Source organism: Cyprinus carpio, chromosome A2 (assembly GCF_018340385.1).
Source record: "Cyprinus carpio isolate SPL01 chromosome A2, ASM1834038v1, whole genome shotgun sequence".
NCBI classification, from domain to species: Eukaryota; Metazoa; Chordata; class Actinopteri; order Cypriniformes; family Cyprinidae; genus Cyprinus; species Cyprinus carpio.
The window spans coordinates 3,523,244-3,547,990 of NC_056573.1; the positions used below are offsets into that span (position 1 = coordinate 3,523,244).

The 24,747-nt window shown below is 36.7% G+C and overlaps 3 protein-coding genes across 4 annotated transcripts in view; 1 reads left to right on the forward strand and 2 right to left on the reverse strand.

Moving 5' to 3' along the window:
- Nucleotides 1–17,986, forward strand: part of LOC109108791 (transmembrane inner ear expressed protein-like) — a 39,587-nt gene extending 21,601 nt beyond the window's left edge. For both annotated transcript variants that reach the window (XM_042769528.1, XM_042769521.1), the window contains one exon: nt 17,382–17,986. In XM_042769528.1, coding sequence (XP_042625462.1) covers nt 17,382–17,686 — 305 coding nt within the window. In that variant the 3' untranslated portion in view covers nt 17,687–17,986. The remainder of the gene's footprint in view (nt 1–17,381) is intronic.
- A 3,591-nt stretch (nt 17,987–21,577) lies between these two features.
- LOC122147295 (parathyroid hormone/parathyroid hormone-related peptide receptor-like) lies at nt 21,578–22,659 on the reverse strand. The gene has a single exon (XM_042769547.1). It carries the CDS (start codon nt 22,031–22,033, stop codon nt 21,779–21,781), a length of 255 nt encoding a protein of 84 aa, XP_042625481.1. The 5' UTR covers nt 22,034–22,659; the 3' UTR covers nt 21,578–21,778.
- A 1,522-nt stretch (nt 22,660–24,181) lies between these two features.
- The window catches only part of LOC109108783 (parathyroid hormone/parathyroid hormone-related peptide receptor-like), a 75,834-nt gene continuing 75,268 nt past the window's right edge, over nt 24,182–24,747 (reverse strand). The window contains exon 11 of the mRNA XM_042769536.1: nt 24,182–24,357. Coding sequence (XP_042625470.1) covers nt 24,189–24,357 — 169 coding nt within the window. The 3' untranslated portion in view covers nt 24,182–24,188. The remainder of the gene's footprint in view (nt 24,358–24,747) is intronic.

A 24,747-nucleotide genomic window follows, 5' to 3' on the forward strand; every position in this document is an offset into this window, starting at 1 on the left:
CCTCTGCCACCTGCCTTACTAACCCTCTGCTTTGTCTACGACCTGTCTACTGTCTGCCGCCTGCCCTGATTCAAGCCTGGTAACCGACCTTGATATTGACTGTCTCTGAAATCTCTGATGCTGTTGTCTGAACCCTGCCTGTTGTCACTACGAGTTCATAATAAACATTGCACATGGATCCGAATGTCTCTGACTCCTCGTTACAGAAGACTTCGCCAACTCAGGATCCAGCGATGTTCTTCCAGTTATCCTCCGAAGTGTCTGCTCAGGCCTCCGTGCTGGCCACACATCAACAACAGCTACAGAGACTCACCTCTCTCACAGAGGAGCTAGTCAAGACGCTACAAACTCTCCATGTGACCGCCCCAACAGTGAGTTCTACACCTGCATCGGCACCCACCACCACGCTCACCACTACCGTCTCAACTCGCGCATCTCATGGTGTCCGTCTCTCACTTCCACAGAAGTAAGACGGTTCCCCAAGCAAGTGCAAGGGCTTTCTAATGCAATGCTACATCTGCATCAACCAGCAACCCCTCACTTACTCGATGGACGAGAGTCAGGTGGCTTTCATCTGCTCACTGCTGATTGGAAAAGCGTTGGAATGGGCTACAGCGATGTGGCAAGGTAATCAAGGTGTCTTTCCCCACTTACGACTGTTTCATTCGCCAGTTCTGGGATGTGTTTGAGCATTCAGCCAGTGGAAGGGACGCAGGAGGAGTTAATTGTGCTACGTCAGGGTCGCAGCACCGCCGCCGAATATACCTTTGCCTTTCGCACCCTCGCTGCTCAGACAGGCTGGGAGGATGAACCGCTACAGCTCTTCTACCGCAAAGGACTCAACCATGATCTACAGTCAGAGCTAGCCTACAGAGAGGAGGGAAGGACTCTGGATCAATTCATGGATCTTGCTATTCGTCTGGATAATCTGATATGCTCACGACGCACTCGTCGGTATTCACCAGCCCAGCCGTCCGCTCAAAAACTCCCCGAGCCAGAGCCCATGCAGATCGGCGCCACACAACTATCCTCTATGGAGCATGAGAAATGCATCCGACAACATCTGTGTCTGTAATGCGGGCAGGCCGGTCATCTAAGAGTTTTCTGCCCCATTCGGCCCTCTCGCCAGAATTCCACCGCGGTGAGTGCCAGTTTCCATTCTTTTGGGGTACCAGTGGTCATTAACACAGAGGGGAGGAGATTTAAGACCAATGCCATGATAGACTCTGGGGCTGCGGGAAATTTCATAGACATTTCTTTCGCTGAAACTCATGACATCCGTCTCCTTTCATGTGAATCCCGGGTGGCAGTGGCAGCGCGAGATGGTCGTCCGTTGGGTTCAGGAGGAATTAAATACATCATGCCAGATATTCACCTTCAAATTGGAGCTCTTCACACCGAAACTATTCGACTGTTTGCCATTGACTCACCTCAGAATCCCATCATTCTAGGACTACCCTGGCTTGAGAAACATAACCCAGGCATATCATGGTCAACCCAGGAAATCATTCAGTGGTCCCAATCCTGTCAAGACCATTGTCTCCCCACACATCAGCCATCCACTCATCCCCAGGAGGAGGAGCTCAAACCTTCTGACACGTTAGGCCTGCCGCTCGAATATCAGGACTTCGACCTCATCCCAGGTTCCACTCCTCCTAAGGGCAGAATCTTCCCTCTCTCTCAACCCGAGTCAGCAGCCATGAAGAAGTATATAGAGGAGGAGCTGGCTAAGGGCTTCATCACGCCATCCAAGTCACCAGCTTCAGCGGGGTTCTTCTTCGTCAAAAAGAAGGATGGAGGTCTTAGGCCTTGCATTGACTATCGAGCACTCAACGAAATCAGTGTAAAGTTCCGTTATCCACTGCCTCTGGTTTCTTCGGCTCTGGAGCAGCTTCGCAATGCCAGGTACTTCACTAAACTAGATCTACGCAGTGCCTACAACCTGATTCGCATTCGTGAGGGGGACGTGTGGAAGACGGCCTTCTCGACCACATCCGGGCACTATGAGTACTGGGTTATGCCGTTCGGGCTTGCCAACAGTCCTTCTGTGTTCCAGGCCCTCATTAACGACGTCTTCCAGGATATGCTTAACCAGTGTGTCATCGTCTACATCGAAGACATCCTGATATACTCCGAATCCCTGGAAACCCACGTCAAACAGGTCAGAGCGGTCCTGCAGAGACTCATTCAGCACCAACTCTATGCCAAGTTACAGAAATGTGAGTTTCACCAGACACAAATTTCCTTCCTGGGGTACATCATCAGTGCAGAGGGGGTAGCCATGGATGAGAAGAACGTAGAGGCGGTGTTAGATTGGCCTAAACCATCCACAATCAAGGAGCTCCAACGTTTCCTAGGGTTTGCAAACTTCTATCGACGCTATCAGAAATTTCAGTGTGGTAGCTGCACCTCTCACCTCTCTGTTGCAGGGAAAGAACCAACATCTCACGTGGACACCATTAAGTGAACAGGCTTTCCAGCAACTCAAACAATGATTCACGACCGGTCCCGTTTTGCATCATCCCAATCCTGAGCTGAAGTTCACGGTGGAGGTGGACACATCCAACACGGGCATCGGCGCAATCCTCTCACAACGCCACGGTAATCCACCTAAACTGTTTCCATTTGCATTCTACTCTCGCAAGCTAAACCCAGCTGAGAGGAATTACGACGTGGGAGATAGGGAACTATTAACCATGAAAGGTGCCTTCGAGGAGTGGCTTCATTGGCTGGAGGGAGCTAAACTACCTTTCCTTGTACTCACCGACCATCGTAACCAGGAATACATCCGTTCCGCCAAACGTCTCAATCCAAGACAGGCCAGATGGTCGCTATTCTTTCCCCGTTTTGACTTCAAGGTAACCTACAGACCTGGAGCAAAGAATGGCAAGTCAGACACCCTCTCCCGACAGTTTGATCACCTGCCCAAAGCTAACTCTGTTGAACCCATTCTTCCCTCTACTTGTGATCCTAGCACCTATCCAATGGGACATCATGACGGAAATCTCAGAGGCTTAGGTTAGCAACCCTGTACCAGCCGAGTGTCCACCTGACCGTACCTATGTCCCTGCCGAGCTCCGACCATGAGTGATACAATGGATACATCAATCTCTCAGCGCGGGTCATCCGGGCATTAACGCGTCCAAAGAACTCGTAGCCAACCGCTTCTGGTGGCCCTCTCTCCAGGCCGACGTTACTCAGTTCATTCAAAACTGTGACACTTGCAACATCACAAAATCCTCACATCAACTTTTGGCTGGTCCTCTCCAACCTCTGCCCATACCCCAACAACCCTGGTCTCATATTGCTATTGACTTTGTGAATGACTTACCCAGCTCCAACAGTTTCACCACGATACTCACCATAATCGACCGCTTCTCTAAATCTTGCCATCTGGTCCCTCTTCCCAAACTGCCTACCGCCTTTGAGACAGCGGAAGCCCCGCTCCAGAATGTCTTCAGGTTCTACGGCCTTCCTGAGGGGAGGGGGGGGGGGCTCTGTTACAACCTGGGCCTCTGTGGCTCTCTCCAACGGCCACCGGAGGGCACCATCAACTGAGTACTGACATTCTCATGGACTACATTACCCAGCGGCCCCGTACCTCAGACTAATCACCACCAGGTGTTCCTCATTCCACGCCCTATATAAGCTGAGGCCAAACACTCACTCATTGCGAAGTCTTGTTTAGCCTGTCTTGCAATTCTGAGCGTTTATCCCTGTCTGCCTTTCCGTGTATTACCTTGAATTGTTCTGATTCTGACGATCCTCTGCCACCTGCCTTACTAACCCTCTGCTTTGTCTACGACCTGTCTACTGTCTGCCGCCTGCCCCGATTCAAGCCTGGTAACCGACCTTGATATTGACTGTCTCTGAAATCTCTGAAGCTGTTGTCTGAACCCTGCCTGTTGTCACTACAAGTGCATAATAAACATTGCACATGGATCCGAATGTCTCTGACTCCTCACAAGTAAAATGTAAAATGATTTAATGGTTTATTGGTTTTGACCAGTAGGTGGCACTGTTATAAAATTGATGTGGTGTGTTCAGTTTGACGTGACAATGACATATAGGGCCCTATTTTAACGATCTATGCGCATGGTCTAAAGCGCTCGGCGCAGGTGCACTCAGGGCGTGTCCGAATCCACTTTTTCTAGTTTAACGAGGGGAAAATGGTCGTCGCGCCCGGGCGTTGGTCTAAGCGGGTTGTCCATATTCTATTAATGAGTAATAGGTGTTTTTTGGGCGTGACATGCAATAAACCAATCACAGTGTCATCTCCCATTCCCTTTAAGAGCCAGTTGTTATTTACACAGCGGAATTTGCAAGCGCAAAGACAAAACTCATCTCCAAGAGCAAACGGAGCTGCTTGTGTGCGAGCAAATAGCCTAATTCTGATACATGCAATGACTATCCATTATGACACCTAGGCAATTTTATATTTACGTAGCCTACACAATAATATTCTTTTACAATGTAATCCTTTAATTTTTAATATTTGGCATGTTTGTGTGCTGCTGTGCATCCCTGTGTGTGTAATAAGCATAGTGTACACACGCTATGGACCCGCCTAAACTAACGCTCTGTTTAAATAACAAAAAAACTACTGCGCCATTGACTTTAGACCAGGTTTGAGTTGGTATATGGCACAGTCTATTTTCAGCTCCTCAAAATAGCAATGCGCCAACAATGTGCCTGAACACACCTCTTTTTTAGACTAGCATGCCCCTGAGTGCACAAAAGGGCGCAAATGCATTTGCTATTTAAACAATGCGGCGCAGGACAGGAAAATGAGGACTGCGTTGGGCTGAAACTAGCAAAAACACTTGGGCGGCGCCTTGCACATCATTGCGATGATAGAGCCCATAAAGTTTGATGTCAATATGACAAAGCTTTGCAGAGATATACATCATGCCAACAAATTTGATGATGTAATAAATGAAAACCGTTTTGTCTATTGACACGAAATCCATCACTTTTTCGTAGCATGGTCTGAGGATGATCTGGTTTGATTTTTGCAAAAATTGGAGCAATGGTCTCAGAAGCTTTTAAAAAGTAGTTTTTCAAAGAAAGTCAAAATAGGAGACAGGAAGTTTGGTTGATTATGGCACAATAGGTATGTTTTTGGCATGATCCAAGGACTCTATCAAGATCATGACAATACTAATCAAAAGCTATTAGCGTTTTTAAAAATTTCATTATAATTTTTTACCACAAGGTGGCACTGCCCCTAAACCTTTAGAGTACCTTAATGGTATGGTGCAAAGATACATATCAGGTTTTGTAATGATACACCAAGTGCTGCTGTGATATAGCCTCATGTCTCTTTTGACGAGCTCTTCATCAAATTTGTTTGTGTGTTCAGGTTCGCATGAAGCAGAAATTTGTCTGGTTTGTTTTTTTGTGAAAATCGGACCAATGTCTACTATGTCAAAAAAGTTTTTTTTTTTTTTTTTTCTAATTTCATCATTCTCATGATGGAAAATGACCTTCAGTGCTTAATGAAAATTTGTAATTGAAGAATTTTATCCAACAAAAATTCTAACACTTGGTGTCTTGTTGGTGTATTTTAAATTTCTCACACTAAGCATGGCATTGGATCACTTGCTTAACATCTCTTTATTCAGAAGTCCTGCACTGTTTTTCTTCCTTAGGCATGTAGATTCATGCAGATTTCCATCCTGATAGAAATCTAGAAAAGCCACACACTGCCACTGAATTGTCATTTTTCCTTTTACACATTTCTTCTGTATTTTCCTGCATTTCATTTCAGATTTTTCTTTCAGCTTGTGTCTTATGTCATCTGTCTTTTTTCAGTGCTATTGATCTTTCCCTCTGCTTATCTGTATTCTCTTCCCTCTTTCCACATCTCTTGTGTGTTTACTCAGCTCTTGCGGAAGCGTCAGCTCTGCAGACAGTCTCTGAGCAGGTTCAGGCTCATGGTAGTGGACAACTTCCTGTGGTCAGAGAAGAAGATGAACCCGCCAATCCAGTCTCTTAGACCGGTGTGCTCGAGCTCTCCTGTTTTTTCTTCATGCCTGTCCTCAGTCTGCAGTCCTGGATGCCTTAGAGTAGAAAAGGGCTATCAAGACTATCTATAATGAAACTGGTGAAATATGCTGCTCGCAGTCTTTAAGGATAAGTTTTGCCATTGATAAGAACCTGCTGTCAGTACAGTATATGTATACAGTATAAGTGAACAATGCAAGTGTAAATGCAAGTGAATCCTTAGGTGCATCTTAGAAAATATAAAGTAGTCTATGAGTAAAAAGCACATACCGTATCTTTACTTTTTCCTTCTCTGTCTTTTAAAGTCAACCTGGAATCAGAATTGACCCGATACTTTCTTAACTCACATTTTTGCTCATATTATGCATGATTTGTTGGTGTACAGTTTTTCAAAGAAAAGAATTCTGTCTCGGAAGAAGACAATTAGGGATCATCAGCAAAATAAATTTGGTTATATGTGTGTGTGTGTGTGTGTGTGTGTGTATGCCAGTTTTGAGAAAGCTACTCATATTCAAGACACATTTATTTATACAGCTCTTTACACAATAGAGATAGTTTCATAGCAGCTTCGCAGTAATAAACAGGAAAATGACAATGTCAGTGTTGCAAAGTTTATCAAATATGAACTGACTTCAATTTCAGCTGTAGCAGCTCTGCAGAAGAAAATGGTGTCATTGTTGCACACACAGAACTTGCTGGCTGTTTTCTGGTGGCATATATTTTATTTTGTTGTCACTGCATTTGCTTAAATCTGCAAATTTATCCATATAAAACCTGAATTATACAGCATGTCATATTGAGCAATGTTGGCAGTGTGACTTCTTTGTGTATAAGTGAAGCAGTTCTTGACATTCTCTATAAAGTCCACTAAAGCGCAGCATAAGAGCATAACAGCCTTTCAAGCATAAACCACTTATCGAAACAATAAGGTTTCTTTGACAAATAAACTCATGAATTCTCTTGACATTCAGAAAGGTTGAGGTATTATTGATGTAGACTTTTGCAGAGTGATATCATAATCTAAACTAGCTTGTATCACTTGGCAGCTTTGTAATAGCACATATTTCCAGTAAATAATATTAATATGTGATAGACTCGTATTTCAGCATAAATCACATTATTAATCACAGTTGTAAGTTGCGCTATGCTTAGGAAGACACACTTGTAAAGACTATCTTGTCTCAACACGAGTCAATGTTTCTTTTTCTGTAAATGCCTTTAAATGCTTCTTCTGTAAAACAGGTCCATATTGTTTTTCAAACACAAAAACGGGTTGTGAATTCTGTTTCATATTGACCTTATTTAATACTGTGTGTGTCTGTCTCTGTCTCTGTCCCTTTTAAACCTGAGTTAAAAATTAACCTCTAACTATCTTTCTGACCAGGACTGTATATCTTGCATGTTAATGTCTCCTATTTAAAACATGTACATAATTATTGTCAATATTATTTCCTTATATACAGTATTATGCATGTTCTGTATTTCTGTGGGTTGAACCAGTAATAATGGCACTCATTCCTGAATCAAGCATTCTTGTAAATTGGTTCTTTCTTTCCAGTGAATTGGCCAAAAGGACTTGCAAAACAGTCTGAAGTGATTCACATTAGTTCGGACCGCTTTCTTTTTTTTCTTTTCTTTTTTTTTTCTTTGAGTTTTAAAATGTTTAAAATGTGTCTAGAGACTCCTTTGTTCTGCTCAGGTGTACTGTTGCTCTCATTGATTGGTTGGTCTGATGAGTCTCAAGTATTATAGATATATATGCAATAGTAAAATTAATTCTGGTGAAACTGTCTATATGAGAGTGGATCAATATGTTTGGTCCAGAGGCCAAATATTTATTTTAGTTGACAGCCAATACCAGCATTTTTTATCATTTTCATGGCCCCCAGAATATTTTGTTGAATGTTTTGTTGTTATGGATTATCTGAACATGCAAATAAAGAACATGGCCTCTGTTTTAAACAAACAAAAACAAACAAACAAACATTTTATTTTAGCTTTGTGCATTCTTTTTTGACCTGAATGTGGGTGTTTTATTAAAAAATGCAACATTTGGACAAAAAGCTCAGAAAATCAAGTTATTGTCAAAGACAATTTCAGATTCAGAACTATGATCAAAGCATAGATGGAGTAAATCGCTAGCATCAACACCTCCAAAGCTTCAGGGTCTACATTTCATTCAGTAACGTTAGGCAGTTTTGATTTATATGATGTTTAATGTTTGATGGTCGCATCATTTTACATATGCACTTGCTTTCATATGCAATCTCTTGTTTCTTCTTCTTCTTCATTGTGTTTTGATCCGGAGATTGAGTACTCTTTCAGAAGATGTGTAATAGCGCCTCCTAACATATAAAACAGTGAAAACATGGAAAATTCCATCAATACTATAGCCTCTTTTGCAGCAGTGTTGAGATTACAACATGTACTTGTGATGTACAAAAACAAACTTGTGTTGCTATAAATGATTGAGTTCTTCTTTAGAGTATGTTTCAGGAATAAAACCTTATATTTGCTAAATGATATATATATATATATATATATTTTTTTTTTTTTTTTCAGTTTTTAAGAATAAAAATAAAAACCCTCCTCAAGCATTGCATGCAAATTTTACATTGGTCCGCTGTGGCACTGTCACATTAATGATCGTCTGTCAAAAGGAAGAATATTTATAGCCTCATTATTTCAAGAGGATCATGGTTGATAAAGCATTATTTGACAGACTGTAAATAGGCGAGAATTTGGTTTTACAGCGCAATGGGCCTCAGAAAACTGCAATATGCATGAGATAGAACTAAACATTGACGTTCCATCTGCGCACATAAATGAGGTGTGAAGAACTGTACACACACACAGTGCCAAGGATAGCGTAGTATTCCTGAAACAAACAAACCCACTGAGGCTCGCACTTACCCACGTAAACCCTGACTTAATTATATTCATCATTAGAGCTAAAAACATTCTAATGGAACTCTTCCAGATGCCACGGAGACCATTTAGCATAGGAAGAACCCTCGTCAGGCCTGTTCTTTATGTTCATAGATGGAATGCATCACACACTTGTGGCTTGGTTCTGTGGACACGCGCATTTTTCACAGACAGCTATGGATGCGGCTACTGTACATATGGATTAATTAGGTCACCCATAAAAAAAATGTGATTTAAATATCATTCAGTGAGAAGCATCCTGATTGTGTGGTTACAATCGCATCTTTCACTCCATATGACGCACGAGGGTATACCGTATTTGTGATCAAAACTTTGATTTAAACAGCACGCTTCACAGTTGTTTGTCTGTCACAATATGCTTTCTGAAGTATAAAAAAGACTGTCATAAAAAGTTATTCACTTTTAACTTTAAAGGAATTGAATTCATACAATGTCTTTAACTGCTTAGGAATTATCCTGTATATTATCTGATTACACCATAATTACCATGTACCATGTTTATACAGAAAAATTTTTTGTTCATTGTTAAGAAAGCTACTTTTGACACTGTATCTTTGACAAACTACAAGCTCTTTATTTAAAGAGAAATCAAACTGAGAAATCAAATTTCCCCTGATTTTTGACATAGAAGAGGTCATTGAACTATTTAAAGACAAGGTTACACACAGCACACACAACACCTCTACGCTTACTGTCGATTTCTCTCAACATGGGTACAGGAGAGTTGTTCCCTAGTCTGAGTTCCCTAATTTGCTGCTTATTGATAGTAAGTAAGGTAGTTGTTGTAGCTGGTCTGTTTAGGTATTAAATATGCTTAAGGGATCTAGAAAATGGTCATGCATTAACATGTGCTTTATAATTACTAATAAACTGTAAATATGCATGCTAATAAGCAACTAGTTAATAGTGAATAGTGTTCCCTAAAGTCTTACCAAACATTCTGTAAATTTCAGAGGCCATACTCGCAAAAAATCTTAAGGTTAAAAGTTGCTCCTCTTAAAAACTCTTAAGTAAGTGTCACTTCTAATTTTATGGCTCATGAATTTAAGAGTAATTCACAAAACATTTTAATGTTAAAAGTGGCTCCTAATCCTAGGACAGCATAAAAATCCTCCTGAGACTTCTAGGGTCCCTAAGTGAAACTCAGAAATGACCCGAAGCATGACTGCTGTTTTAAGTCTGTGTTGCACTCGAGTAAACATATTGGAATATTACAGTGACATTTTGACTCGAAATCATGAAGGTGTTTCCTTAGTTTTTAACTTAGTCTAGTTTGCCTTTCAGAATGTCAGAATCAGAATACGTTGTTTGTGCATAAAATAAGACATACAAATTATGTACACCATAGTGTTTCCATCAGGAACTAACACGTTGAACTATGTTAACTACACGGTGAAGTCTTTTAATTGGATTGGTTTTTATTCTCTTTAGCATCCTGTAAATTATTTTCCTAAGTTCCTTGATAATTATGTCAATTACATCTGCAAACGAGGACCAAATTTACACTCATATGCGCTATGTATTACGTATGTTACTGTCTTTGACAGACAGCATGCTGACGCCGCTATTTTCTCCTTTTTCTTGGAAGGCGATGACGTAGTCAACACATCTGGTAGTGTGGGTTTTCCAGGTAATGCGTGCTCTCGCTGGACCTCTGCTTCCTGTAAATACTACCATGTGTTGTGCACGTTATTTTTGACAGACAGTGATGTTGTGATATTCAGTTGATGTGGATTTGAAAGCAGATGGATCATATGGTAATAATTATTTATTTATTAGCTGGCAAGTATTCAGTGAAGTGATTGATGCTCATGAGTGTATTATGTCAATGTTTCTAGTTCTAGGCTACTAGAAAGTAACATCATTACATCATCTTAAAAAAAAAAAAAAAACTGGAAGGAATGTGTTCAAATATCCTAGACTACTTCACAACTGTAGAGTTTTTGAAAGTCAACACCGTTTGTTTAGATTTGTCTTTCCATTTAGAATAAAAAATGAAAATAGTTCAGTTGTATAAATGTTTATTTAACTTGGTTTGTCTCTTTTGTCAAGACTGTTCTTGGATTCTAAGCATCAGATTGTTGTCACAAAACTGTGCATTATAATATCAGTTTGAAAACTTCCAAGCTTGCAGAAGTGTTTGCAGAAGTATTTCATTATCCATGTTTACCTTCCATGCTTTTAATGAATTACCAAGAGCATGACTGGTTTCAGGCCCAGAACTGCAGGAACAACTGAAGAGCTGAGACAAGGAGTCGTCTCAGTAATTGTCCAAGACGGGTCTCACTCACACTCCTTACCAACCTTGAGATTCAATCTCTGACCTTTGAGCTCGCAGGCCAAATCATTAACCTCACGGCTATCTGCCCCACACAGGTTAGACATTATTTCATAGTAAATTGAAGAAACAGAAGCCATTGAATCCATTTAGGTTGTCCAAAATGTTTTAAAAAAGAAAAACTGTAGGAGCTAAAAATTTATTTAGAGTAAGGTTTTAGGAACCATTATTATATTGTTGTTAGGATGTGTTAAATTGATTAAAAGTAAAAGACTTATATTGTTCTTAAAAATTATATTTTAATCATCAAAAAAAAAACTGTATCACAGGTTATAAAATAAATATTAAGCAGCACAACTGATTCTAATGCTCTTAATAAATCAGCATATTAGAGGGATTTCTGAAAGATCATGTGACACTGAAGAATGACGTAATGACTAATGAAAATTCTGCTTTGCATCACAGCAATAAATTATATTTTAAAGTATAGTAACATAGATAACCATTATTTTAAATTGCAATAATATTTTTTAAATAATGTTAATATTACTGATATTTTTTATCAAATAAATGCAGGCCTGATGAGCATAAGAGACTAATTTCAAAAACATTAAAAATAGTCATGTGCCCAAAGTTTTGACTGGTACTGTATAAGTAAAAATATAAAAAATATATATAATGAAATGTTAATGTCTAGAAAGGACCCTGTCTGTATCTGAATTGTGAATCATGCTTTTTACATTCATTTTACATTCACACTTAAAAAGTCTTAAATATGAGCTTAAATATGCCGCATATACCCTGGTCTGGCAAAAACCATCAATTTATGTTTTTAGGTATATAATTGTCCAGACCTCAGCTGGTGAGGAGGGTTCATTACTGGACCTCAAGCAATTTCAGTTGAAGATCCCTGCATTACATTCTGTCTCTACTCTGTCTTCTACACAACTATGTGATGAAGCTAGATTAGCGTAAATGCATCGCGGGTTTGATGAAATGAAGTGAGTGTGAAACTAAACCAACAACTGCCTATTTGACAACTGATAGGACATGTCCTATAGATGTATCGCAGATGAGCAAAAATACAAAAAAAAAATACATCTTACAAATGAAAATGTAGATGTCAAACAGACATCTCTGTGATGTACGTGTGCTAGCCGGGTAACATGTTAGCAATATGCTAAAACATGTTAAAATGTTAAATATTACAAGCAACTTGCTAAAATGTGCTAGCAATTTGTTAAATAATATTAGCATGCTAGCAACATGCTAACTACTAACAATGTGTTGACATATTTCCACATACTAAAGCTTGCTAAATCATCAGCCTTTTAAACATGTCAGAGACATGCTAGAATTGTGTAAAACCTTCAAACTTCAAGCTTTTAAAAATTATTTAAAACTTTCCAACAAGGCTTTGTCAAGCCAACATCAAAGTTTGTCTTCAAACTTTACTCACATACACACACTTATTAACTATTAAATGTTGTTTTTACAGCCTTGTGTTACACCAAAAGATCTATTTTTCCAAAGAAGTTCCTCATCATATGTCCTGTATTTGAAAAATTGTGCTTCAAAGTTGAAATAAACAAATAAATAAATGGGAAAAAAGAGAAAGCATTGGGTCCCAGTAATAGGGTATATTTCATTTCTCATATATTAGACAGTCAATATTTATACAGCAGACATTTTGAGAAGATGAAGCTCTGGTGTGTAATTACAGGGCAGGCGTAGGCGATTTCCGCTCATTGCTGTTAGACACAGAAAAGTTGTTAGATGATTGCAGTGGTTTTACTGTGATTTACACAGACAACATCATCCACACGGACTACAGAAGCTGAAAAAAGCTCAAAGATAACCCCTCTGTTCTCCTTTAGGATTGAAAAGACATCCTCCGGACTACAACTTCTGTTGTTCTAATAAATAATACGATACTTTTTCACCCACTGCCATTTCATTTTAGACATTTTATGTTAGGATTTAAGAATGCAGTCAAGACACAGTGTTACAGTTATAAGAATTTAGGGGAAATTGTGTTTAACTTTCATGAAAATAACAATGACATCATAATTAAAAAAATAATTATAAAAAAGCACTGGTCCTAAAATACCTTTTAATGTATAAGAGATATGACTCTTATACATTATGATAAGTTATCATGAAAGAGCTAAAAATTTATTTAGAGTAAGGTTTTAGGAACCATTATTAATATTGTTGTTAGGATTGTTGTTAAATTGATTAAAAGTAAAGACTTATATTGTTCTTAAAAATTATATTTTAATCATCAAAAAAACCTGTATCACAGGTTATAAAATAATATTAAGCAGCACAACTGATTCTATGCTCTTAATAAATCAGCACTATTAGAGGGATTTTCTGAAAGATCATGTGACAACTGAAGAATGACGTAATGACTAATGAAAATTCTGCTTTGCATCACAGCACATAAATTATATTTTAAAGTATCGTAACATAGATAACCATTATTTTAAATTGCAATAATATTTTTAATAATGTTTAATATTACTGATATTTTTTATCAAATAATGCAGGCCTGATGAGCATAAGAGACTAATTTCAAAACATTAAAAATAGTCATGTGCCCAAAGTTTTGACTGGTACTGTATAAGTAAAAATATAAAAAATATATATAATGAAATGTTGTACAGGAATCATATTTATTTCAAGTGCTTTTTTTGGGGGGGTGGGGGGCCCCAAATGTCTAGAAAGGACCCTGTCTGTATCTGAATTGTGAATCATGCTTTTTACATTCATTTTACATTTCACACTTAAAAAGTCTTAAATATGAGCTTAAATATGCTTTGCATATACCCTGGTCTGGCAAAAACCATCAATTTATGTTTTTAGGTCTATAATTGTCCAGACCTCAAGCTGGTGAGGAGGGTTCATTACTGGACCTCAAGCAATTTCAGTTGAAGATCCCTGCATTACATTCTGTCTCTACTGCACATAATAGCACACAACTAGGTGATGAAGCTAGATTAGCGTAAATGCATCGCGGGTTTGATGAAATGAAGTGAGTGTGAAACTAAACCAACAACTGCCTATTTGACAACTGATAGGACATGTCCTATAGATGAATCACAGATGAGCAAAAATACAAAAAAAAAAAAAAAATACATCTTACAAATGAAAATGTAGATGTCAAACAGACATCTCTGTGATGTACATGTGCTATCCGGGGGTAGCGACGTTAGCAAGGTGCTAAAACATTCAGGGTCTAAGCGATGTTAAGCAACTTGCTAAAATGTGCTAGCCAATTTGTTAAATAATATTAGCATGCTAGCAACATGCTAACTACTAACAATGTGTTGACATATTTCCACATACTAAAGCTTGCTAAATCATCAGCCTTTTAAACAGAGATATGCTAGCATTGTGCTAAAACATGTTAACAACATTTCTCTGAGTAAAACCTTCAAACTTCAAGCTTTTAAAAATTATTTAAAAAACTTTCCATCATGGTTTTGTGATGTTAACATCATGTTTTGTTTTAATAGTTTTCTGAAATCTTTTTGGATTTGTATTCAAATTTCTTCATGCTAGAAAGATATTACTATTAAATGTTGTTTTTACAGCCTTGTGTTACACCAAAAGATCTATTTTTCCAAAGAAGTTCCTCATCATATGTCCTGTATTTGAAAAATTGTGCTTCAAAGTTGAAATAAACAAATAAATAAATGGGAAAAAAGAAAAGCATTGGGTCCCAGTAATAGGGTATATTTCATTTCTCAATATTTAGACAGTCAATATTTATACAGCAGACATTTTTGAGAAGATGAAGCTCTGGTGTGTAATTACAGGGTAGGCGTAGGCGATTTCCGCTCATTGCTGTTAGACACAGAACAGTTGTTAGATGATTGCAGTGTTTTACTGCTGATTTACACAGTCAACATCATCCACACGGACATACAGAAGCTGAAAAGCTCAAAGATAACCCCTCTGTTCTCCTTTAGGATTGAAACGACATCCTCCGTACTACAACTTCTGTTGTTCTGTAATAAATAATACGATACTTTTTCACCACTGCCATTTCATTTTAGACATTTTAGTTAGGATTTTAATAATGCAGTCAAGACACAGTGTTACAGTTATGAGAATTTAGGGGAAATTGTGTTTAACAATGAAAATAAAAATGACATCATAATTGAAAAATAATAATAAAAAAGCACTGGTCCTAAAATATCTTTTAATGTATAAGAGATATGACTCATCTTACATTATGATATGTATAATGCATGATCTTCTCCCCAAAATGAGATGCGAATATTAGATGATAATTATAATGAATGATTTTCTCCCCAAAATGAGATGCGAAGATGCCTTTCCCCTGCTCTTTCATGCTTAGATGTGTTTTATTTTTAAGACATGAACTGTGGCATTTATTGTTTTGTTCTGCGTGACTGTTGTGCTAATAGCTGCTGAATGAAGGGAAAATCTGTGCAAATTACTGAGTTTTCATACCCGATGACACGTCGCACTTTCGTGACAGACAGAATGGACACATATAAAGCATTTGTGAGCTTTCAAATAAGTGTTGCTCTGTGTTTGGAAATATACAAAGAAAATTCCACCTGAACAAACTCTTTGAAGGTGACATGTTTAAATGTGATAAACTACTGCGTAAGAATTGCTTATTGAAAGTTACAGTAATTCATTAATTTGTTGAGCTTGTTACTTTAGCTCAAATTTTGGGTTGCACATCCATTTACTGTCTAACATGTGGATTCTATCATGTTTGGTCCAATTATAAATGCATATTATTAAACGTTACAAAAATGTTATTCTTTCAAGCAGCATGTGTATCTCACAGAGCTTGTACACGTCCTAGTATCAATCATCGGCTAAGAATGGCCCCTCAGAGCAGGAATGCGCTGGGATTGTGTGCAACATGCGGGAGGGAAAATATTACAGTTGGAACATTTTCCCATAAAAATGTTTAATGGAATTCGGAGCAGACAATCTCAAGCCTCTGTAAGCACATTTGGGCTTTGTTAAAATCTCAAAATACACTTGCTGATACTTCACACTTTTATATGTAATAAATCAATATTATTATATAGATAGTATAAAAGGATGAAGAAAGCTGATTGTGTGTTTTGAAAATGCTGTAAGTGCTATAAAATCATCCTTTTGTTGCCCTGGGCTTTCCCTGTGCATTAGACACAATATATTTGGCTTCAGCGCTGCTCTCAGCCGGCTGATCAATCTGAAACCAATTAACTAACACAACAATGCTGTCTGCTCCATTTGGACATCTTTCCTAACATCTCTATCAGTGTTTCTCCTGTCTGCTCAATATGTTGTGGAGAGCATGTTAAAAGAAGAGCGCATGTTGTTAAACAGAAATAACACTTTTAAAATAGAATTAGTAGTAATAGTAGTATTTATTGTTGTAGTTTGTGAATCATGATGTGCTGAGTTGTGCAATTTTCATTGCTGGAACAGGGTCTTGATTTGACCTTTTGTTGGTATAATAAATGTACTTTTTCTTACCAAAAAAAAAATAAATAAATTGCACTGGTATTTTTCTGCCAGGACATTATTCAGAAATGTTAGACATTTCCATTAACCCTAAAGCACAAAGCAATGGAATGCAGAATTCAAAATATAGGTAAACCACCTCTAAAAAAATAAACACGGAAAATAATGGACTAATTTATATCATTTATAATAATGGTAAAATTATTGTAATGAGGATTTGATGTTTTAGGTAATAGACATACAAAAATGTGACTGGAATCCAGGAGTGTAACGTTGCTTCTGTTTCGGGTTGATTTGATCCCAGTGAAAACATGGTCGAAAAATGCAGTCCAACAAATGCATTTGTTTATATTTTACACATAGCATCTCTGAAAACCAAGTACAAGTTAAGAGTAAATGTACACATGTAAGATTTTTCCATCGTAGGACATAAACATGTTTTGAAGCTGTAACTAAAGATTATTAGAGTGTGTTTTTCAAGAAAATACTATTTCAGTCTTTATACTTCCAAATTACAATTAATTCAGTGTTACTTGCTGTTTCCTTGTAATTATGGGGAAAACTAGTTCAGTATTTCATCAGATATATCAGTACTGTTGTCCCAATCCTGCTCTTTCTTTCTTTCTTTCTTTCTTTGGTTTAGCGGCTAAGCCTGTGGAGAAGGAGGAGGTGCCAACCGTTGCAGGAAAGGTTGATGCAGAAAAGGGAAAGAAGAAAGAAAAAGAAGGCAAAAAGGAAGGCAAGGGTGCAAAAGAAGGAAAAGAAGGCAAGGGAGAGGAGAAGGATGAAACCACAAAGAAGAAAGCGGAAAAGGGAGAAAAAGGAGAGAAAGGAGCATCAAAGAAAGAGGCGTCGGATGGAGGGAAAGGTAAAAAAGGAGGTGGAGAGAAAGGAGAAGAAAAAGGAGGTGGAGCTAAGGGTGGTGCCAAAAAGCCTGCAAAAAAGTAAGCATTTAGTCATCTTAACGATGTGTGCTAAACTTTCACTAGCCATTTTTTTTTAAATTTGTAAGAAAATTTATAAATGTACATTTACAGCATATTTATTTTATTGTAAATTGTAAATATCGACAATAAATGATTCTCTGTTAATTACACATTTTCATTTATTTTTCACATGATACACATCAGCACTAAATAATACAACACTGGTGTACAAGAAAAGTTACTGTAGGTTGCATTTATGTAAAAGAACATTTAAACAACAACAACAACAAGATATTTCAAACATTTGGGTCCACTGGAGAAAGAAAGCAAATGGTGACAATTTTAATTTTTGGGTAAAATATTCTTTGTCAAAACACTTCTACTGAGGACATGAATGATGGGATGTAATAAAAAACACATGCGCAAAGCAGAGATAAACAGTTATTGAAAGCAGTAAAACAAGATCGGTTTCTTCTCTGATTGATCTGTCATGAAACCTCAATATTTAACAGAGCTGCACATCCATCACTCAAGCAGTTATTTCCAAATCATTCGCTGTTAATAGCTAAAACAAAGTCTCAAATGTTATTAAGTACCAAGGCATAAAAAGTGCAAAAACAGATGACATGTTATAAATAATACAGCTGAAAAGAAGAGATTAGATTTAATGGTAAAAAACTTGGTGAAAAAGTTGCTTTGATCTGTCCTCAAATTCAAGTTCAAAAGTGTCATATAAAGAAAAGCAGAATGCATGTGTATATTTTTTGTTTAAGTTTATTTTGTTGAGCAAAGGATTAAAGTTATTGACTAGCAAAAATAATAGCTGGGAATATAACAAGAAAAAAAAAATAATCTTTAGGCATTTAAAAAAAAATAATATTTCAGCATACACACTGCTGTATACTCAACTGCAGTATTTTCATAGTCATATTACATTCCAAAATATATGCAAATGAACATTTAGCTCATAACTGGATGGGCATTTTTATGTATTGTGTAAACACAACATTGACGTATATACACATGGAGTAATAAAAAGCAGCATTATATTATACATAACAGACCATGAGCCTCTAAACCTCTAATACTGACTTCACTTAAATACCAACAAATTAAGGGTTCATTATCCATTTACACATTTGTTCTTCCTTATGGCTATATATATAAATATATACACATAAAAAGATTTTCAGCTTCTCATATACAGTAATGTATGACACATTATGCTGAAACGATTGAATGTAATGTGAGGCATGAGTAAGTATAATAAAAGGCTTTTCAGGATGAAATCTAGATCAGAAAACATGACGGTCATTCATTAACCAGTAATGAAGATGATGTATAATAATGTACAGGTGTTTTCAATGAACAACTCAAATGGCGCTTTTAATGGAGAAGAATTCCCTGAAAACTCTTACAGTACAGATCATAATGCTGCTGCTTATAGATTTACTCAGAATGATAGGTATATTTTGTTCATCCATGGCCTTGGACACTTGAAATATATAGTCTAAAAATGAAACCAAATGACAGAAAACACCAAACAAGGTATACTGGGTGCTGCCAAAGAATATATTATAAGGCAATATAATAATTTTTATAAATGCATTATTAAAAACATAGTATACTTATCAGTATATTTATGAGTCATTCCTACTGAGAGCAAACTGTTATGATCTGTTAAGTATTATTTAATGCGATAATTACTGGTGCTGTTACTGTAGAGTTAAAGATGTGAATGCACACCTTGCCTTTAGTATTAAATGTCTGCTTTGGTATAACTCATCCTGCACTGTTTGTGCTTCGGATATGAATGATGCCTCATATTCATATGTGGCTTGTTATTAATAATTATCGCTTTGCTCATATACAGTGTTGGGGGTAATGCATTACAAGTAATGTGAGTAACGATCACTTTTTTCAAGTAACTAATAAAGTAAGGCTAGTCACTTTGTTTTCCCATGTATTGACTGGCAGCACAAAAACAGATTCAGTATTCCTCAAAATGAATAAAAAACTGTAAAGTGCAAACTCAGAATATGATGCAAAGCTGCAATAATTAAATGCTAAATAACACAAATATCGGTAACACTTTATTTTAAGGACCAGTTCTCACTATTAGCTAATAGCTTCTTAGCATGCATGTTACGAGCATATTGGCTATTTATTAGTATAGTATTCTGCATGACCCTGTTCTAGATCCCTTAATCCTAAACTTAACAACTACCTTACTAACTATTAATAAGCAGCAAATTAGGAGTTTGAGGATAAACTCTTAGTTTATAGTTAATATGTGTTCCCTAATCTAAAGTGTTACTAAAGTGTTTAATCCCAGACCTTCAATGATCCAATTCAACCATACTAATAAGCAAAAATGACAGAAAAACATCCTAGTGCTCAACTGATATTGAACACACATCAAATTGACATGTCAAAAAACAGGTCAAATGTGCAAATCAAATTGATGTCAAAAACTTGGCATGACATCAGATATATTGGCTTACATATAAATAAAACCAATTTCAGTGTGGGATTAACTTCCTTTTAATTACCACTGGAAGAAATTCAGTCTGAATTTAAAATGGTGTTACAGCATCGTGATCAAGTCTAATATTTGACATCAAATTGAAATCAAGGTGCCTGCTGGGACAAATTTTTATTTTTATTTATTTTTAATTGCTAAAGTGTTGAACTTTCTTCTCCTGTATCCTATTCTTCATGCAATCCAGAATGGAAGCACAGCTGAAGGGTTTGTTTGAGCTTCGACCTCTCACTTTTGGTGTAAAAGGGCTTTCACATTTGCCAAAAACAGAATTTTTTTATATTAAAAACGAACAAGCCCAGACCAGAAGAGAACAAGTAACGTAAAAGTAAAGTAATGCATTACTTTTTTATTAAAAAAGTAACTACAGCGATCAGTAACTTTTTTAGGGAGTAACGCAAGATTGTAATGCGTTTCTTTTAAAAGTAACTTTTCCCAACACTGCTTATATACTGTATGACCAGACGTAATGATGATTTTCCCCTTTGGATGAAAAAAAATGTCCATTGAAAAGCTTCCCACACATACTGAGGGTTTGGATTTTAGAGATTTTGTAGAGGACTGTTATTTTTTATAAATACTATTATTAACAATATTATAAAGTACTAGGATACGTTTGCTATAATATATGGTTATTGCAATGGTTAAAGCAGCCAAAAATGACCCTGAAAAAAAGATTAATAATACAGAACATTTCTCTTTTATGCTTAGTATTCACTTTATTTTTCAACGTGAAAGTAAGCTGTTTTCTGTGAATGTGAGAGACTTCTGGTTCATTAGACACTGTAGGAAAATAACGAGAAGAATGCCAGCGTAGCAATGTAGCAATAAGCTAAATAATAATAGTATGTGTCTGCCCTAATAGCAAAATGCTTTGATGTTTCACCACTGGCAATAACGCATGCTTGTACTGTATAAATCTACACAGATTCAGAGGGAATTCACTTTTGTTTTTCACTGTCAGACTCGTGAAGAATAAAAAAGACAGTCTGGCAAGATTTGGCAAATCTACTGAAAAAAACGTGTGGATAAACGAGACAGTCGCTCAAAGGCTTAGAGACATAGAAATATCACATTCTACTAACAAAAACCTGCTATCATAACACAAGGAGTGTCCCTACTGGCAGTTGCATCTGTAAATAACATTATATTAAAAACACATTTTATTTATATCATGAGTATCTTATTTACAATTCACGGGCCACAGTGCCATTTATTTCATATAACTTGATCCTGAAGCAAACTCACTGTTCTTCATCTTAAGGAGGCAATGTGACATGCCTAAAGCACCGGCGTTGTATGTTTTTAATGATTTGGATGAAGTTTTTTGAGTTTGAATTTGTAGTTGGTTGTGGTGAATTTTTACATGTCGCCTGTAGTAGCTCCAAGTCTTTCAAGAACATGTGGCTCATTTAGAAGACACAGATCATATCTGGTCCATTAGGTCAGTCACCGTGCCTCCAACTGTACATCTGAGATGGTCCCACAACCCAAATTGTGAGGGAATCCTGAGTAACAAAGGACTGTCTAATCCTTCGACATTTTTCATTGTCTTTATTAAGGATTGTGAAGTCACATGACTGTTTCTCTTTCCTCCTCCACCACCGGGATGTTTTTTTCCACCTGGAAGCTCTTTGAAGGTTCTTCCTCTTGTATATGGAGCTCCTGACCTGAGGACGGGATGGAGTTCTCAGAGACCGAGCCGTTCTTCACGTATCCCGGGAGGTTCCGGTGGCCGTTGAGGGAGACGGGCCCCAGGCGTGTGGTGAGGTGATGGGCCAGAGGGCCCCGTGCGGTCACGTTAGTGGCACTGGTGTGAGACACCATGGGTCCATAGCTATACGTGTTACTGCCACTCCGGGCTTTTCTCTTGAAGTCCAGAGCGAGAGTCCTCCGACTCCATGACTTCTTGATTTCTGCTTGGACCTAACGAGTGATAAAATGAGAATATATGTGAGTATATCAAGCAGTGCTGAGCAGATACTGATCACATGTAAACTGGATTATAAAATCAGATTCTAAAAATGAAGTACTTGTAATTAGATTACACATTAATATACTCGTAATCAGATTACTTACTTTTTTTAGTGATTGCATGATTACATATTCAGATAAATGATTCATAATTTATCGATTCTCCCTAATTCTTATTTTTTCACCTTTTAAATTTTCCATGCTAAAATAGCCTACCGCTTATATACCGTACATTCAGAAAGTCTTTCAGTTTTGTAGACTTTCACACAAAGGCAAGTCACTGTCTAAATCATCTCAATTTTAAGGTGTTTTCTCAACATTTCAACATTGCATCGACTACTGATGAGCATATTAATGGTTATTTGAATTATCATTCACTAGGTTATTTAAGCATGTATTATTATGCCTTTTGTCTTTCAAATGCATTAAAATGCACAAATTTACATCATTTACATGTAATGCAGATAAACCTCTTTCATCTAATATATTTTCTTGACGTACGTCTGAAAAGTAAGATATTTGCATGTTCACGGTTCTCTGACGTTGGTTAATGGTCACATCACATCCAGTTAAACAAATAAAATATTTCATCTCTTTTAGTACGTTTTATTTTACTTATTGTTATTTTTAAAAATGTTTACGTAAAATTGTTACATTTTTATGATTGAATTAAATCAATATGGTACAACATTATCCTAATGAAATCAATGTGACAAGTGAGTTAGGTCAAAAGTAATCTAAAAGTAGTCTTATTATATTATTATAATTATATTACCTGAAATGTGTAATGTAATGCAAATAATAATGAAAGACAGACACAGTGTTTTCTCAAAGGTTCATATTCTGGTCAAGCCTTGCGAGTTTTTTCTGGAAATAGGAGATACACAATTTTGTACGGAATTTATTAGCGGCCATCCATTAGTTTTTTCTCGTATCACAGTAATTTTTTTAAATAACGAAACCCATTCATTCTCATTAGTTCTTCTTGACATAACAGAACACTAGAGTACATGAAAGTTTTACTGCAATAACAAACTGTATATGATGGACAAAGGCGCTCACTGTACGATTCAGCAGCCGCAGGTAATAACAGTATTTTGCAATTTGATTTTTTTAGACAGTTAAAACACGATTTTGTTTTATACAACAGTTCAACTGCACAAGTATGTACATAAATAAGGGGGAAAATGAGTGCCTCAAAAGCCCTCTTGTGTGCCATTGATCAAACAAATGCTCCCAATAAATAAATATAGCTATTAACAGCAATGCACTTAAATCACCAGTGAACACAACATGAGCCAGAGAAAGAGAACAAAAAAGGTCAAATTTAATATTCAGTGAAGAAAAGTTAGTTTAGAATTTGTTGGAAAAGTGCATGATATTGTAAGGTCAAATTTTGTATGATTACTTTATGTATCAGTAACACTGCAATTTATACATTAACACAACAGTTAACATGAACTAAGCATAATTGTATATATTTTTAATGCTTTATTCATGAAAATTTCTACACATACCAATTAACTGTAATATTAAAATGATGTTGGATTTCAAGAGGATTACAAACGTTATGTTATGGGTTGGGGGTTGGTTAAGAGAACAATTAAAGCAGTAAATTGTTTCTGAAAATTAATAATGCAAGTTCAGAATTTAATAGTAAGTGCTATAAAACTGTATAAAGTGCTTTACTAACAAAAAACTAGGGTCCTGAAACTGCAGCTGTGGTATTGCAGGTTTGTGCTATTAAAAAATGCCCCACTACTAAAATACAGACTGACCAGGCAGACTGTCTAGAATGTGCAGACACAAGCAAAGTGATATAACCAATTATCTGCCAGTGTTTTAGGACACAGAAGCTAAAGTATATAAAAGTTAGTTGTTAGTTCTCTATTGTCTCAGAATTGATGTAGATATTTGTAATTGCAAAGAATGAATGGATGGTAGATAGTGAATTATTATGATGATAGTTGTTGTAGCATACTTTTTTGTTGTTGATTTGGTGCAATGTCTACATCTTTTTTTTGAAATCAATTACCTGGAATGAGTTAAAGAGCATTTCATAATGCATCTGGATTTGCCACGGCACCCCAGACACTTCTGTATAGGGCATTGCCATGAACACAATGTAGTGAACCCCAAACAACGGCATGAGGACCAGCGTAGATTTTAACAGCTTTCTGTGGGATAAAGATAAAGATAACAAAAACAGATAAAGAACCAAACTATATTTAAATATTCAGTAATGTTCAAAAGTTTGGAGGGTTTTTTTTATTTATTTATTTATTTATTTTTAAGTACTTGACACTTTTTTTTCAGTAATGATTCATTAAATCAATCAGAAATAACAATATAGGAATTTATAATGTTTCAAATAAAGGTGCAAAAAAAAAGTTTGGTTTCAACTTCAGCAAATCAGCAAATTAGAATAATTTCTTACACACACACAGACACACACACACACACACACACACACACACACACACACACATACATACATATATACATATACATATACATACACATTGAAAATATTATTTTTCATTTATTTCTTATTATATAAAAATAGA

Coding starts and splice junctions, on each gene's coding strand:
- LOC122147295 (XM_042769547.1), bottom strand. CDS start 22,033: ATGGTGTCTCACACCAGTGCCACTAACGTGACCGCACGGGGCCCTCTG.